The sequence below is a fragment of the Monodelphis domestica genome, chromosome 5 (assembly GCF_027887165.1).
Source record: "Monodelphis domestica isolate mMonDom1 chromosome 5, mMonDom1.pri, whole genome shotgun sequence".
NCBI classification, from domain to species: domain Eukaryota; kingdom Metazoa; phylum Chordata; class Mammalia; order Didelphimorphia; family Didelphidae; genus Monodelphis; species Monodelphis domestica.
Window position 1 is genome coordinate 239,288,952 of NC_077231.1, and position 17,198 is coordinate 239,306,149.

The 17,198-nt window shown below is 37.2% G+C and overlaps 1 protein-coding gene across 1 annotated transcript in view; it reads right to left on the reverse strand.

Annotated features, from left to right (window-relative positions):
- VIPR2 (vasoactive intestinal peptide receptor 2) overlaps positions 1 to 16,416 on the reverse strand; it is a 166,190-nt gene extending 149,774 nt beyond the window's left edge. Inside the window, exons 1-2 of the mRNA XM_007504692.2 lie at positions 15,582 to 16,416; positions 12,451 to 12,547 (exon numbers count right to left, since the gene is read on the reverse strand). Coding sequence (XP_007504754.1) covers positions 12,451 to 12,547; positions 15,582 to 15,644 — 160 coding nt within the window. The 5' untranslated portion in view covers positions 15,645 to 16,416. The remainder of the gene's footprint in view (positions 1 to 12,450; positions 12,548 to 15,581) is intronic.
- Between the last annotated feature and the right edge of the window lie 782 nt (positions 16,417 to 17,198).

Consider the following 17,198-nt stretch of genomic DNA (forward strand, 5'->3'; position numbering starts at 1 on the left):
TAAACCATTCCAATATCTTTGTCAAAAAAACCCCATGGAGGTCAGCTGGATAGCTTAATGGATTGAGAGCCAGACCTAGAAATAGGAGATCCTAGGTTAAAATCCGGCCTCAGATACTTCTAGCTGTGTGACCCTGGGCAAGTCACTTGACCTCCATTTCCTAGTCCTTATCTCTCTTCTGCCTTGGAACCAATACACAGTATTGATTCCAAGATGGAAGGTAAGGGTTTAAAAAACAACAACAACATGGAGAGTATGGCCCATGGAGTCATGAAAAGTGAAACACAAATGAATAAGAACATGTACATGTATAGATTAGAAATGTAGGTAATCTCAGAGGGAAGACACTGTGAGTGGGTAAAGGAGGATTGAGGTAGGGTAAAAGACAGGAAAATGTCTCTTACATGAGTGGGTTTGGAGTTGAGTTTTGAAGGAAGCTGCCAAAGAAGTTGGAGGTGAGGAAGGAGAACAGAGAGACCAGTCAGCAGGCAAATGAAGTAGTCCAGGACTAGACTGATAAGGATCTGCATGAAATTGGCAGCTAGGTCATAGGAGAAAAGGGATTGTCTACAAGAATTCAATTCAACAAATTTTTTCCTTCAATGTGTATTATGAGCCAAGCACACATCAGAAAGTTTAGTTGTCTCCTCCTATGGAATATCAATTTCTTGAGGGTGGAACCACTTCATTTTCATATTTGCATAATACACCAAGACCTTGCATGACAAGTTGGAATGGGGAAATGGACAGACACAAATGGATTGAAGTTCAACTGGGAGAAATGTAGAGTAGAATAGAGCCCTTTTTAAAGAAATTATTTCACTTATCAAATTGAATCAAAACTAAATGGATATGGGATGACTATGCACAGTCTCAGAAAGAGAGTATCTAGAGATTATCGTAGTACAAATTTTACAGAAGACGCAAAATGAATGGTGTTAGGAAAGTAGTAGATAATACAGACGTTTCTCTCCCTTTCCCAGTGCCCTGGGTTTTGCCTGTTCCCTTTTCTTCCTGCATAACAATGAGAATTTGTCCAGGGTAATTTGCTTAAACCAGCTTAATTGCCCCTAGTGAAAAGTGGAAGTGGAAAAGGCAAGGGGGAAAAAGAAGAAGGATATCTTTCTGATGCCCAGGAGTGGAAATGGGGTACATAGAGTAGGGATAAGGACAGGCCAAGCAGTAGGCACTCCACTCACTTTCTGAAGGAGGGGGAAAGTCAATAGTAGCACTCACCACAAGAATACCTGCCTTCATATCCTGACTCAAGCACTACTAGCTGTATGATCCTTAACAAGTCACTTAACCACTTCTTGTCTTGGGGATACTAATACCACTTGCTTTCCAGGGTTGTTATGAGGATAGAATGAGGGTGATAGTATGTGTAAAGTGCCTTGCAAACCTTAAAGTTCTGGTAGTACATGTTACCTAGTATGAGCTGACTTCGACTTGTTACATCAGCCACCAGGAAGGCCCCAATGTGGTGAAGAGGACTGTGGGACTCAAGTGAAAAAAAAAACATATTTAGTTCAAGGCTGCTGCCTGAGAGTTGGCACCATGATCTGGAGAGGAGACCAAAGGGGAGCTCTTCTTGAAAGCTCTAGGATCCTTCAATACTTCACTCCTTGATGGACCCTCACCTAAAGTTATAGGGACTGTTCTTAGGGGAGAAAGTGGTCCCCAAAAGGGAATGCAGGGGTGAAACTCTTAACTTTCCTGGGATTGGATTCAAAGATTTAATTGAGAAAATAAAACATTTATATGTAGTAAAGCCTCATAAAGCTGAGTGCTTGTTAAGATAAGCGATAAACACATTTGACAGTTTGCCAAATACTAAAGTTCTTGTCTTCTCCCTGAGTAGGTACAAAGAGTTAAATGAGTGAGAGGTCCCTTAAAGTGTACCTGGGTTCTTTCTATCAGCAACAAACTGATGAGACAAGTGTTAACATGAAGGGAATTGTTATGCTGGGGTCAAAAAGCAAGATGAGACAACAAGAGAACCTTTCCACTAAACTCTGGGAGTGGGCAGCAGAAATGTCACTGGCTCCTCTCGTGTCACTTGTCTATAAACTAAGAAAATGAATAGGTTGATGAAGACAAAACTGAGGCATCTTTGGGCAGGATTTGGTGCTTTGTGTCTGACTTGAGGTCTGTGGCATTTAGAGGGCCTTTCAAATCCATCTGTAAGATTAAGTCAAGCTTAGCAATAAACCAGTATTAAATCACAAAGTCCCATGTGCCCTATGTATACAAATGATTCCCTTAAAATGATTGGGAATCATTATTGTTCTCTTTTACTCAACTTAAAGCCAAGCAACCTTCTCCCCTTATAATTGAGTAGAGTGCTTTCCTCCTGGGCTCTCCCAAATAGCTTCTTGGACCTGCATTACTTAGTAGACCAACCTTTGGGGAGTTTAGATGGGGAAATACTTCATTCAGCTTTCATTTAAACTCATACACACATGAAAAGACTTAAAGAGGAAAAAAATATGGCATCACTTCCCCCTTCCTTTCCCAATTCCAATTAGCATGCCTTGAGTCATCTTTGTCAGTTCTGCTTTGCACCATCCATGGAATCTTTATTCTGGTATCTTAATATCCTATTTTTATCCCTGGCATTCAAGCTGCACGAATTTCAAATAAAAAAATTTAAGTAATCTAAAACAAGAGTTGGTTCCCCTTAGAAAAAGCATAGCAATGGCCATGCTCTAACTTACCATCACATCTGAAGTATCATTGCTTTTGCCTTGGAAAGCAACAAACAAAAATTTGTTACCAGGCATTTTGGATGGATCAAAAGGTCAGTGGAATCAAATGTAGCTCTTTTTTTCTCTGATGGCGCTAATCGTGGAAATTCAAGCACTATGTATAGCAAACGGAATAGTGGAACTTATTATTACTAAGCAACTGATTAGCAGCTTTGTTTTCAAAACACTTCAGCATCAGGAGTTACATGCCCCAAGCAAGGCAAGTTGTTTTATAGACTATGGCTAAAAACATCACATTCTGTCCTTTCCCATTTGATACCAGGGAGTCTTGGCAGCACTGTAGGGAAGCAGGAATGTAGGAATTTTTGCAGAAGAAATATCATAGATGATAGGTCACAGATATAAACTTGTAAAGGACCTTTGGAGTCATTTAGTCCAATCTCCTTATTTTACAGGTGAGAAAACTAGACAACTAGGGGTGTTAAGTGACTTTTCCAAAGTCACACAGATGGCGAGTGGCAAAACTGGAATTTGGACATAGATCTTCTGATTGTAAATCCAGTATTCTTCCCACTGTACTACAAAGAATATAGAATGATCTATTAAAAATGAACAAGGCCATCATTGGATAAGAAGGTGACAATATTAGTCCACTATCACTAGTGTATGCATTCTGATTAGTAAGGATAGATTTTTCCCTTTGTCATCCACAGTTCTTGTCTTATTAATAGTTTGTACTTGTGAGATAGTTGACCGAAGTGAGAATCACAAATCTATGACTGTAGAAGTCAGTAAAGTAAACTGGGCTGAGTAGAGAGAGAACACAATGAAGTTGATCTCATTAGTACCTAGCTAATTGAGATAACCAATCATAGAAATTAAATGAGAGAAGAAGAAAGAAAAGAAAGATTATAAAAACAGGATCGTGAATCACAAAGCAGTATTTCATGAGTATATCATTTATACTAATGAGGCTTAGTCATGTACTTAGTCATATACTGTGTTCTTCTTAGTTGGATATTGACTGATGTCCCCCTCCTCCAGCAACTAGTCATATTTCATATCCAATGCATGATTATCTGAGGGTGGATTTTTCTCCTGTAGGGAGTTTACATGGCCAGAACTCTGCTCCATGGTGAGAAGGGTTGATATCCTCTTTTACCAAGCTGTGTCAGGATTAGAAGTGGTTAGATCATTTAGGTTTTTCTTTTTTTTCCCCCAATAATAGCCTCAAATTTCACAGTTGGGAGGGACCTTAGAAGTTCTCTATTCTGACCTTTATTTAATGTATAAATCCTAAAAGGCTGTGCTTAAACCTTTGTAGTCATAGGGAATTCACATGAGGCAGCTCATTCCATTTATGGACAGTCCTCATTGTTAATAAGTTCTTTCTTACATTGTTCCCAAGGAATCTTAGTTCTTTCTTCTTCCTTATTCAAACATATAGCGAGCATCTTCCCTACCACTAATAGAAAGAGCAAGGACTCGGTTGTGTATTCAGCCTACAATCTGAATCCTCAACTTCCATTGTTTCCTATTCTGAGAAGTTCTAGATCTATCAAATAACATATTATTTGTAAATGCCCAGCATAGTGCATGACTGATAATAGGTACTTAATATACTATTCTTCTCACTTTAAAAAATGCTTTGAATGTTTTTTTTTTTGTGGGATTGAGGGGAGAGGACAGAATCACAACAAAAATTTAAAGAACTAATTTGAATGTTTTATTATTTTTAAATTCATGTAATTTCCAGGAAGTTCTATTTCCTTTGGAGAAGTAGCATGATATGGTAGGGAGTGCTACCTCAATCAGGAAAATTTACATTGAAGTGTTGTTTCTGACATCTATTATCTGGGCTGACCTTGAGCAAATTAACTGAATCTTTAAGTGCTCTAGGTGAATCTCTAAGGCTATATGTCACATATGAATTACTGATTTGTACCCATGGAGGCAAGTTCTATCCTGGGAGTTCCCTACACTGATGATTCAGGCTATTTTTAACTCCATAAATCCTGGGTTTTAAAAGCCTTTTTACCATAGGGATGAGACATGCTATTTACATTTATTGTATGCCATTTAGGTATTAGAATCCTATACTTTAAATCCATATTAAGCAACAACTTTGTGGGAGAAAAATAAATTTAAAGAGATAATTTTCATGAGCATAAAAGCTCTGTGATCTTGGAGATCATGTAATCTCTTCTGGCCCCTCCCACTCATTTTCTCAACTGTAAAATAAGAATGTTTGAGTAGATCACCTCTATAGTCCTTTCCAGTTCTAAATTTATTTTCCTACAAATCTCATTGGATAGGTACCAAGATGAATCAGTCTGATATCAAACAGTTATTGGTATTATAACAAAGTCCATCTGTGTGGATGATCTATCTATTTATCTATCTCTCAGCATATTATCTATGTTTGTAGTGTGTGTGTGTATGCTGTATATTCATGAATGATGACTATCATATTGGATCAGATGCATGATCTATCCATTTCAATAATCTATTTCTGATAGATGCACTAAGGATTCTTCTAGTAGAATTCTAATAGAATCTCAAAGTCTACACCTTAGTGGAAAGAACCCTGGATTTAGAATCAAAAGGATTTAAATGACTATTATATACTTAGTAGCTGTATGACTTTAGGAAGGACTTCTTGTAGTCCTATGTTTTTTATCTGTAAAATATGACATTTGAAAATGGAGGTTAACTGAAAGACAATGGTCTGAGCATGATCAGTTTACTTTTTTAGGCTAAAGGTAATTTAAAAATTGAGTTTATGGTCTCTTAATGGCCAAATATCCTAAGACAGGGCTCATTAGCCTTCAAGATTTTGGGAAATACAGAACAGGTGGGTGGAAAAGACAATGTGATTGGCCACAATGGGATTGGTTACATCAAGTAAAGCAGGCTAGTGCCCACATTGGCCTAGTAACCACCCTCTCTGATAATTAAGGAATGCTAATTGTTTTGTTGAACCTATATACATCCTTTATCTTTGCTAAGGGATCAAAATTACTAAACTAGCTCTCTACTTGGAAGAATGAAAAACTCCCATAATTGTGCAAGGACCCTCAAGGGGAGGCAACATATCTTTTGGGCATGGTACCAAGTTAACTTGTAACTTTCACTCAGAGCTCAGCTTAAGGACATGGAAATATCATTTTAGGGAGATGCAGCCTCGGATGGCTGAACAAATTGTGGTATATGTTGGTGATGAAATACTATTGTGCTAAAAGGAATAATAAAGTGGAGGAATTCCATGGAGACTGGAAATACCTCCAGGAAGTGATGCAGAGTGAGAGGAGCAGAACCAGGAAATCATTATACACAGAGACTGATACACTGTGGTACAATCGAATGTAATAGACTTCTCCATTAGTGGCAATGCAATGTCCCTGAACAATCTGCAGGGACCTAAAAAACACTATCCACAAGCAGAGGATAAACTGTGGGAGTAAAAACACCGAGAAAAGGCAACTGCTTGACCACAGGGGTGGAGGGGATATGATTGAGGAGAGACTCTAAATGAACACCCTAATGCAAATACCAACAACATGGAAATAGGTTCAAATCAAGGACACACGTGATACCCAGTGGAATCGCATGTCGGCTATGGGAGGGATGGCGGGGGGGGGGGGAAGGGAGGAAGAGAAAATTATTTTTGTTTCCAATGAATTATGTTTGAAAATGACCAAATAAAATAATGTTTAAAAGTAAAAAAAAACTGTAGAGAATTAAATAAATCACTTTGTAGAATCAATACAGTAGAAATAAATATGGTAGAAAATTGAGGTAATATTAATTTTGATCTTCTCAAAAAACAACTGCACAACTCCAAAAGGTAAGACATTTGACTAAACTATTGCTCATTTGAAAAAAAGTCTGGAATGGATATTAAATAAATTATTAACATTGTGAAATTGCTGCTAAAATGTGATTTTGATCTTAGGGTATATTGAGAGAAATATAACATCTTGTCCATAGAAAGCAGTAGTCCCATGGTGCTTTGAATTGGTTGGACTGTATTCAAATACTCTGTTGAACTCCAGGTATCACATTTTAAGATAGACACTGATAATTTAAAGTGTAGCCAGAGGAAAGAATTAGAAATGTGAAGCTTGAAATCAGGATGCTCTCAGTTCAAATTTTGCCTCAAACACCAGCAATATGACCTTAGACAAGTCATTTACCCTTCAGATCCTCAGTTTCCTCATCTCTAAAATGTAGACAAAAAAAATCAAATACTTTCTAGACCTTAAAGTACTTGTGAATACTAGCTATAATCATCATTGTAATTATTAACAAAATAGTTTTCCAAATATTATCAAGTTTGTCATTCAGAAAAGGTAATTGGCATCTCCTTGTTCTCCTTTGTTGCCATTTTAGTATATCCCAAGATTTGTCTAAACCTTGGCACAGCACACATAACAGAATATTTCCTTATTTTGGTTTTTAATGGTATAGAAAGCAGAACTATAAGTATCATTGTACATTGAAAGGAGGCAGAAGATTTCAAAATAATAAACAATGTTTTAAACAATAAAAGTTGTATAACAATGGAATGGGTGTCTCTAGAGTATTCAGGTAGGTTCGTAAACTAGGTAAGAATTTGCCATATAGGTTCTTTGTTAAATTATCTAATTTAAGTAATAGTGTATCCTTTCGTTTATTCTAATTTTTATGGAGTGTTCTATCATTTAAATTAGGTTGAATCTGATTAATATCCAAGGCAAAGCAAAGTAATGCAACAGCATACATATTAACCTATTTATTCCCAACTCACTCTTTCTCTTTCTCTCCATATCCTATTCAATCTTAATCCAAATCCTCTTAATTTTACTTTCATAACATTCTTCACATATAACCTATTCTCTGTTGACATTGCTGGTACAAGACTTCCTCATCCTTATTCCTAGAATATCACAGTAGCCTGCTGGTTGACTTCCCTGCCACAAGTGTCTTTTCAGTCCAGTCTATCTTATGCTCAAACTTTCAAAAAAATTTTTTTAAGAATGGGTCTGACCATGCCATTTTCCTCCTGCTACCCTCAGTAAATTCTAGCTTCCCTATTGCCTCAAGGATTAAAAATAATATTCTTCATTTGACATTCAAAACCTTTCATAACCTTCTCCCCTGCTTCCACATATCCTCCTTTCCATTATTCCTGTATTTTACACTCCACCATGAACTCTGTTATCCAGTGAATCTGGCTTCCTTGCTGTTCTTTGAATAGGATATACTACCACTCAACTCTGGTCATTTTCACTAACTGGACCCCATGTCTGGAACTTTCTTACTTCTCCATGTCTAGACTTTCCTAGATTTCTTCAAATCCCAATTAAAATTACACCTTCTACAGTATGACTTTTCTCATCCCCTACACATTCTAGTGTCAACTACAATTGGAAATGGATTATTTATAATTTGTTTTGCATATAGCTTGTTTGTGCATAGCTGTTTGCTTGTTTTTCTTCTATTAGACCTAGAATTCCTTGAGAACGGAGACTGTCTTTTATAATTTCTTTTCTTTTAAAAAATATTTCAAGCACTTAGCACAGTGACTTTCTGATCACATGTGCTAATAAATGCTTATTGACTTACTGACTGACTGATGTAGTGCTTATGTGTGTTGTACTGTGCTAAGCCTTAGGGATACAAATATAAACAAAAAGATTGCCCTTGTCCTTAGTGAATTTACAATATAATGGGAGAAAACAGTCCTTAAAAGGGATCTAAAAAGCCTTGGGGATGGGTACAAAGTGAAGGTATGTGGCATGGCGCATGGTATGGAGGTCTCAGAAGTCTAAAGCATGGCTAGAAAGGCAATGAAAGTTGGTCATATAGGGGCCCTCCATAGGATAGAAGCTCTAGGAAGACCTTATCAATGAGGTAAGAGGATCAGTATGGATGTTCAAGATGAGAAGGCTACAGTATTTACTGGAGGTTCTATGTCTATGTGTACACTAACCACAATTTAGCGATACCATTTAGGTCTTTTTTAAAAAATAAGGTTCTGCCTTTCCAAACTAAAGAATCTTTCTCTTTTTTTTTTTTTCATTCCTTCCATGTACACTTTGCTCCAGACAAACCAGACTACTTGCCATCTTCTCCACACATATGGCATTTCCTGTATCTTTGCTCATATGTGCCCAGAATGTCCTTTCCTAGTCTGTCTCAATATATCCCTTTCCTCTGTAGTATAATAGAACAATCACTAGTATATGCCATACTACATACTAGCCATATTTGTTTCTTCCTTATGAAACTGAAAGAGCTGGACTTGATTATCTCTATGTTTTCTAAAAAGCATACCTTTCTCTGATTCTATATCTTCTATGAAGTCTTACCTATCTTTTAAAGCCTAACTCAAATGGTACTTTTCCAAGGAAGATTTCCCTAGTGCTCCAGTTGGTAGTGATCTTTGGAATATGGTTATTTGTATGTGTGTCATCAAATCTCTACCAGATTGGGAGTTCTATGAAGACCAAGAGCAACTCTTATCCAAAACATTAATCTTCTACAGAACCTACATAGTTCTCTACATAGAATAAGCACTTGATAGTTTTTGGTAAAAACAAAACAAAACAAAACACACACAACAAAACCCTTACCTTCTGTCTTATCATTGATACTAAGCATCATTTCCAAGGCAGAAGACTTATAAAGGCTGGGCAACTGGAGTGAAATCACTTGTCCACTGTCACACAACTAGGGAGTACATTAGTCCAAATTTGATCTCAGGACTTTGCTTCCAGGTCTGACTCTTTCTCCACCAAGCTGCCTAGCTGACCCAATAAAGCGATTTTAATCTATTCACATAAAACAGTTGTTCTTCTCCTTTAGTAAATTTCTTTGCTCTTTTTTGAGACTCAATTAGATTTATTGTATATCTTTTTGAAATGTGGTGACTAGAACACTTTGAATTTCCACAGAGTTGTGTCCTTATTATTTCCTGACTTCCATAACTCTGACCTAAACAGCTAGGATTACCATCTCTAGGTTCATATCTGTCCAGATGCTAGAATCAATCTTTTCTTGGGCAGAATACCAGACTTAAAGGCAAGAAGATGAAGGTTCAAAACTTACTAGCTGATTGGCCAGAGACAAGTCACTTTTCTTCTCTGCCCTTGATTTTCGAATCTGTAATTGTAATTGTAAAATGAAGATAATAATATCTGTAGTGCCTACCTTATAGAGCTAGTGTGGTGTAGGATCAATTGCAATAATGTATATAAAGTGCTTTGTGAACTAGAATGCATTATATTTCTCAGTTATCATTATATATATAAAATATAACTAGCATATTATTAAATGAGATTGAAAGTGCTTTCAAATTTTCAAAGTACAATAACAATAATAACTTATTTGATGGCTTAGGCAAATAGCTTTCATAGGTTAGCATGAAATAATTATTAATTATTTTATAAAAATAACTGATATAAATAATGGTTTCAAGTTTATTAAGCATTTTAACAAAAATAATAATATTATGGAGCTTTATGCCAATAGTTTCCATAGCTAAGTATAAAGTAAGTCTTATTTCGAATCCTACTCTGATTTGTTTCCTGTTTCCAGTAATCGAACTTTTGTTTCCCTGTGACAAAGTATCTGCCTTTGTAGCCCTATTCTCATAAATAGATCCTTTTATTTTCACTCTGTACTCAAGTGCCTTCTTTTGTTCCCTGCCTAATATCTTCAAATCTTCTGTCTCATCTCCCTGTGACCCCAGACGTTCCAGGTGCTGGACTTCTCTCTCTTCTTGGTCCTTGTGTTTGGATTCCCATTATATGAACCAAAAAACTTTTCTGACGATGACTGCCTGCTTGCAGATCTTGGAATATTGCTTACTTCCATTCTCTCCTGACAACATCTTTACCTAATGCCAGCTTTTTACCTTCTGGCCTTCATCCTATTAAAAACTACTTGTATCTCCCTTTATTTGCCCCAGTGAGCATATCTTGTCTCTGGGACTTAATAATCCTTTGTTTGCCTTACTCATGATATAAAGACCTGAGAGTACTGCTTTCTCTATATAGAATTTACATTATATTTATTACATATATTATACATATACATAGAAATATATCTATGTATTTAACGACACTGAGGGAGATTATGTATTACCTAAGATAATATAGCTAATTAATAATAGACCTAGACTAGCAAACATAATGCTGAGGTTCTTTACAACTTGAAAATAATAAGATTTAGAGTTAGAAATGATCTTTAAAAAAGTTATCTATTTCCCCTTATTCCACAAAGGAGGAAATTGAAGTTTAAGAGGTAGTGACTTGTCTTAGGCCACATGGTTAACAAAATATATAAAAGGACTGAGATTTTAAATATACATACATATATAACATATACATATGTACATATATGTAAATTTACACACACATATAAATACACACATATAAAGAGAGACACAATTCATTAAATGTTATCTCTTTGATGATACTCCCTCCAGTGGGGAAAAAATGCAACCCAGTCACATTTTCTTATTCTGTGGAGCTCAGCCCCATTTTCTCCCATATATCCTTTATAGTCTACTTTAAAAGATTAGTCTAGCCCTTATTGTATAACTATGAAACATATGGGCACTCCATCAGTTATCCTTCATGCTTGTTGATAGAGCCACCCTCTTGGGTTTTCATAAGGGGGCGTGCTTAATGATAAAGGTCAGAGCCAAAGCAGAATGATCAATTCAATCCTGACCTTTGTCTGGGGTTCATTAAGACCTGGAAGGGACTTTGAGAGATCATCTAGTGGAACTTTATTTGACAGATAAGGAAATTGAAGACCAATGAGATTTAAGTGACTTGTCCAAGGTCATGCATGTATCTAACAAATAACAAGGGCAATATTTAAAGACACTGAGGGAGATTGTGTATAACTTGTAAATATTATGTGTGATTCTAACTAGTTTGTGACTGTGTTCTTAGAATTATTTTTTGTTTGTTTTAATTAGAAAATGCTTACACAATAAAAGAGGTATATTTACTCTAGTAACAATAGACCTTAGTGGAAGTAGTTCTCTTTCTATCTCCATTCTGATAAGCTTCCCACTTACTTGCACTTCAAAAACAAAACAAAACAAAACAAGTAATATTGTATCCTAAATGTAAGGAATATTACACATTTTCCTTTCATGTAGTACATGGAATACTTTTATCTTCCCGTAAGAATTCCCATGTAATTATTTTAGTAACTGTTGCTATCAGTGCAAGCCAGTAAAGCTGTGCTACTATTAGGATTAAAGCTTACTTTTAATTGACTGAAATGTCAAAACTGCTCCAACTATTCTTAATGTTATTTACTTTTACTGGGACTCATAAAAGAGAAAAGGAAATTTAATTGGAGCTGTAGTCTTAAAGAGTACTTTCACTGAGACAGAATTAAGAGATAATTCAGGCAGTGAGATTACCTATTCATTCTTTGGGGCAAATAGGGGACTCTGGACAGAGTGCTGGTTCTGGAGTCAGGAAGACTAGTCTTCCTGAGTTCAAATATGTCTTCATCAAACATCTACTAGCTGTGTGAACCTAGGCAAATCATTAGATCCTGTTGGTCTCAGTTTCCTTATCTGTCAAATGAGCTGAAGAAGGGAATGGAAAACCACTCCAGCATCTTTGTCAAAAAAAAATCCCAGATGGTGACACAGAGTCATGCACAACTCAAGAAAAATTATTCATTCTTTCTGTCTTCCTTACTGTAGGAAAGATCCCTTTCCTCTTACCTTTATATTCTGTTTGGGCACGTAACAGATCTCTACATTTGACTTCCTCTTCATGGATTTCCAAGTGAAATCTGCATTCTGGGTGAATGCTATTCACCTGTGAAAAGTTAAATGAATATTTCAGAGTGATAATCCATCAACAGTGGAGTGAAATCAAACCCATTCCTCCTTAAAAGGAACCATTCATAATCCATGATTCTCTCAATTGTTTCAAAAACCCTATTAATCAAGATCAATCAGTCTTATCCCTCTGGCATTATAGTTTAATGAAGTTCATCTTGCTTGCTTTTGGAAAACAATAGTGTTAAAAACAAAATTGGATATGACTCTAACCTTTAAAAGAAAATTATATTAACAAATGATATGATATGATGAGTTTTGCATTCACCTTAGGAACAAAAGAGTGCTTAAGTTGAATAAATCTTTGGCTTAGAATCATAACATTTCATAGTAGATGAATTGATTTAAATAAATACACTGTTGTGCATTCTAAGGGGACTACTTAATGATGCTGTGTACCAAATGCAAATATGTTATTACTGAACTAAACAGCAGAATAGAGAAGCTTTCAAAATGAGTTCCAAAATATGAAATTGTGCTTCTTTAACTTTTACATTTTAGAGCAGATTATGGAAAGGAGGAGAAAGAGAGGAAGGGATAGAGACTTCATCAATTTCTAAAAGGATTTAAATATATTATATGCATAGCGATTTTTAAAATGCTGGCTGTATCTTTCCACAGGAAGATAAAGCTATGGGACTGTCTATGTCTTAGAAGGTTATATTATTATCCATGTACAGTATTGATTCTCAGAGCTCTCTTTTGGGATGGAAATATTCAGTTTATTTTTTTCCTATGTCTATATTCATTTTTTTCAGCATCATTTCACCAGTTAAGGAATTCATATTTGGGGAACAGTATGTATGGCCAAAGAACACTTTATTTTCTTAAGGAAGCAAATAAGCACAGAATCATGCTCCTTTTGTTTACAAACTGTATAATTTTGGTACCATTGAAACAGGTTGTGTGGAGTTCCTAGAATAGACTTTATTTTGAAGGGAAACATTCACAGAATATATATATATATATATATATATATATATATATATATATATATATATATATATATAACAACAGCAGGTCTACCTTGTTTATATTTCTAACGAACCAGGGACTTACCATTTTTTTTCTCATTGTTTTACAAGCTACAAGTTGAGGAAATTCCTGATTGCAAATAAAGTTGTGTTTTTGAGAAATAAGAAATGTGAGCAGGTTTAAATGTCAAAGTGGAGCAGAAATTTTATTGATCTAAAATTCATATCATTGATGAGAATTGGTTAGAATGGATAAGAATAAGGATTACTATAATTCAGATACAATTAATAGACATAATTGATAGCATGGCCCAAGTAACATTATATAAGTACTTCCACCTTGTAGTGCCAAGAAATCATGTAATCCACAATGCTTCTACAATAATACTTTTATGCTACGGACTTCCTAGAGAAGGGAGTGATGAGGTCAGTTGTGGATTCATGTATGACAAGAAGGCTCTTCAGAATAAAGTTAAATAATTCTGGTGAGTTTCTTAGGCTCTCGAAGTAAGAAGGATTTCAGAAGTCACAACTTTCCCCAGACTTTTGCATTCCATTGAAAGCATTTTACACAGGTCTCCCAAGACTAATTCACAAAGACTAAAGAGTTTCACCATTTTGATCTTACCCTTAATTTCAACTAATATGTTAGTGAAAACAATGCATATACTTAATAAACACTTCCACTTCCCTGAATGTTGGAAATAGAATTCAGACTTAACTTTCTCTTTTGTTGTTTGGACAGTGATTTAACCTGGATGGTAATTCGTACCTCTTCTTCAATTTAGCAGCTGATCTGCAACTTATCTTAGAGACTTAAAAGGGGCTGCTTCTGTGAAACAAGATCTTCCTGATGACAGGTGCTTTTAGCCTTTGTGACACGCTGCCTTTCATTTTTATATTCCGACTATGTGCCATTCAAGTTAAAAGAAGAATCGATTGGATTGATTTCTCTCTACTGATTTCACCTACCTACTACACTTTGGTTTATCTTTTTTTTTTTTTTTAATTTATTCCTCTGCTTTGAAGTGGAGAATTTCCTGTGTGGATGCTTAAATATTTTCAAGCTACAAATTTACTTAGAATCTTCTCGAGGTTTCTTTCCTCCTGCTTTCTTGCCCAAAAGTTCTAAACAGAAAAGCTCAGGGTTGTATTTGTGTGTCTTCGATCGGGGTTAATTTAAGGGTGGATGTACGGAGTATTGACGTCAAGCAGATATTTCGTGACCCAGGCAAATATAAGCAGCTGCTTTTGGAAGTTTGAAACCTTGTGTTAATGATTACCCAACCTGATTTCTCCAACAGAAAAGCCCAAAGGTTGTCTATTCCAGCCTTTCTGGTGAGGATTTAGTCAGTAGCTGCGCCTCTGCATTCAAAGATCCGAGGCTTTTAAATATATATATATATATATATATATATATATATATATATATATATATATATATATATATATATATATATATATATATATATATATATAATAATGGTTTGAAATAGGCAGTCAGAGCCCATTTCTAGCAAAGGAACGTTGTTGGGGGAGAACTTTGGTGGGCAAACAGAAAAGGCTCGTTCTAAGCCCTGGAGTTCCAACATCTCGCCAGACTGGAGCGATTCTAGTTGGAAACATCTGCCCGCGAAGGCTGTGAGCTCCGTGGGAGAGAGAACTTGTTTATCTGTTAGGTTGCGCGTGAAGAGCAAAGTAAGGCAGCTTGCAACTGACTATGTGTAAGGCACAAAAGAGTGAGGGAGCTAGGGTACCCGCCAAGAACCCTACCAGCCATCTCTCCCATAGAAGTCTGCCCCCCAACCCCTCCCTGCAGATTTGCTTTTCTTTTTTCCAAACTTTCTTGACAACTCTGAGAGTAGGCGTACCCTCTCTTAGGTTGCTCAAAAAGAATTGATAGCGGCTTGATCAAAGGAAATCAGCATTTGGTGGGAAGGATGGTAGAGGGGAAAGAGAATGTTGCCATTTCCAAGTCCGCAACCCCATTCCTCCCCTAAATCTCGAAGCCCCCTTGGAGGAAGTGTGTTTACTCACAGACACTGGCAGCAAGCCCCAGCAGGTTAGGAGAACAGGAACCAGAACTGGGTATCTCCTCATCCCTGCAGACGCCTAGGTCCTAGATTTGGAGGATGCGAGGAGGATTAGAGGTGCAAGGATCCGCTGAAGAGAGGGAATCCAGTCCCCTCTGTCTTCTTCCAAAGGGCTCGGTAATCCCGGAACAGAAACATGGGGTCCAGACAGCAGAGGGGACAAGAGAGGACCTCTCACTCCCCACCCCCACCTCAACCTAGTGCTTCTTTAGCTTCCCTAACTCTACCGGCAGCCGAGGGGCATTCTTGCCCTGCCTTGTTCTGTCTTCCCCTTCCGAAGGGGGAGAGGTGCCAACCCAGGACCACGTCCTACTTCCCTAGTCCAGCTTCAGCAGCCTCTGCTGCTACCACTGCTAGAGCCACCGCCCACGTGCACTCCCCGGCAGTGGCTGCAGCTGCAGTAGCCCAGTCCCCTTTGCCAGTCCCGGGCACCCCCAGGGGAGCTCTGGTCTTTGGCTGTCCCTAGACTCAATCCTGCCCCTGCGCGGTGCAGTGCGAGTGTGGGGCAAGGTCTCCTGGAATCTTCCTTCCTCTTTTTCTTTCCTACCGACTGAGCGCTTCCTTCTCACTTCCCTTCTTTCTCTCTTTCTCTTCCCACCCTCTCCCCACCACTCCTTATGTCTCTCTCTCCTCCCCTTTTCTTCCCTCTTCCTCAACACAACCCTCCTTTCCTTTGGTGGCTGACTTCGATTTTGGGGCGGGGAGAAAAGAAGAGAGAGAAGTGTAAGTAGGAGGGAAAAGAAGGAGCAGTGTCTACGGGGTGACCCTGGATTTTTCCCTTGGGAGGAGGTCCTCCAGTGGGTTGAGAGAAGTCAGGTAAAGTGTCTTCTAGCTGGAGATGTTTGCTGAAATTTTCTAAAATTGAGAAAGGGACAAAGACGTGACTATATAAAATCCGAACATGCCTTCTATTATATCCATTTGTACCTTTTCTGTAAAATTTTAGTTTTCAATGAAAGGAAGAACCACTAACTAAAATCGTGGGCTAAGGATCTGGGTCTGTATTTCAGCTCTGATCCAAACTACCTGGGCCTCAGTTTTCTCCCCTGTAAAATGAGGATGTTAGACAGTAGATGATCTTTGAGACTCCTTCCATCTCTTAACATTCTCTGACTCTAACCTGAGGGTGACCTTTGAGGGAAGAAGGAGAAAAGAATAGCTAATCACGTAGAACTAATATCTATATAATTCTTTCAGGTTTGCAAATATTTCACCTGTGAGGGAGATGTTATTATTAGGATTGCCATTTTTATAGATGAGGAAACTGAGGCTGGGAGGTTGCTCAAGGCCACACAGCTAGTAAATGTCTAAGGCAAGATTTTCACTCAAGTCTTCTTGATTCTAAACTCAGCACTTTAAATTGTGCCACTACCAGGATTATTGTAACAATAGAAGCTTGGGGTCTTTTTATTAGAATAAAAAGCTAAGGAGAAACATGAGGGAGACTTTTGAGAAGACCCTAAAATCAAAGAGAGTAGAGTAGAGTGGAAAGAGACAGAGGGGCCAGTTTACATCCTGATTTTACTGCTTACTTCTTTTGTGACAGGTCAAGCTGTTTAAC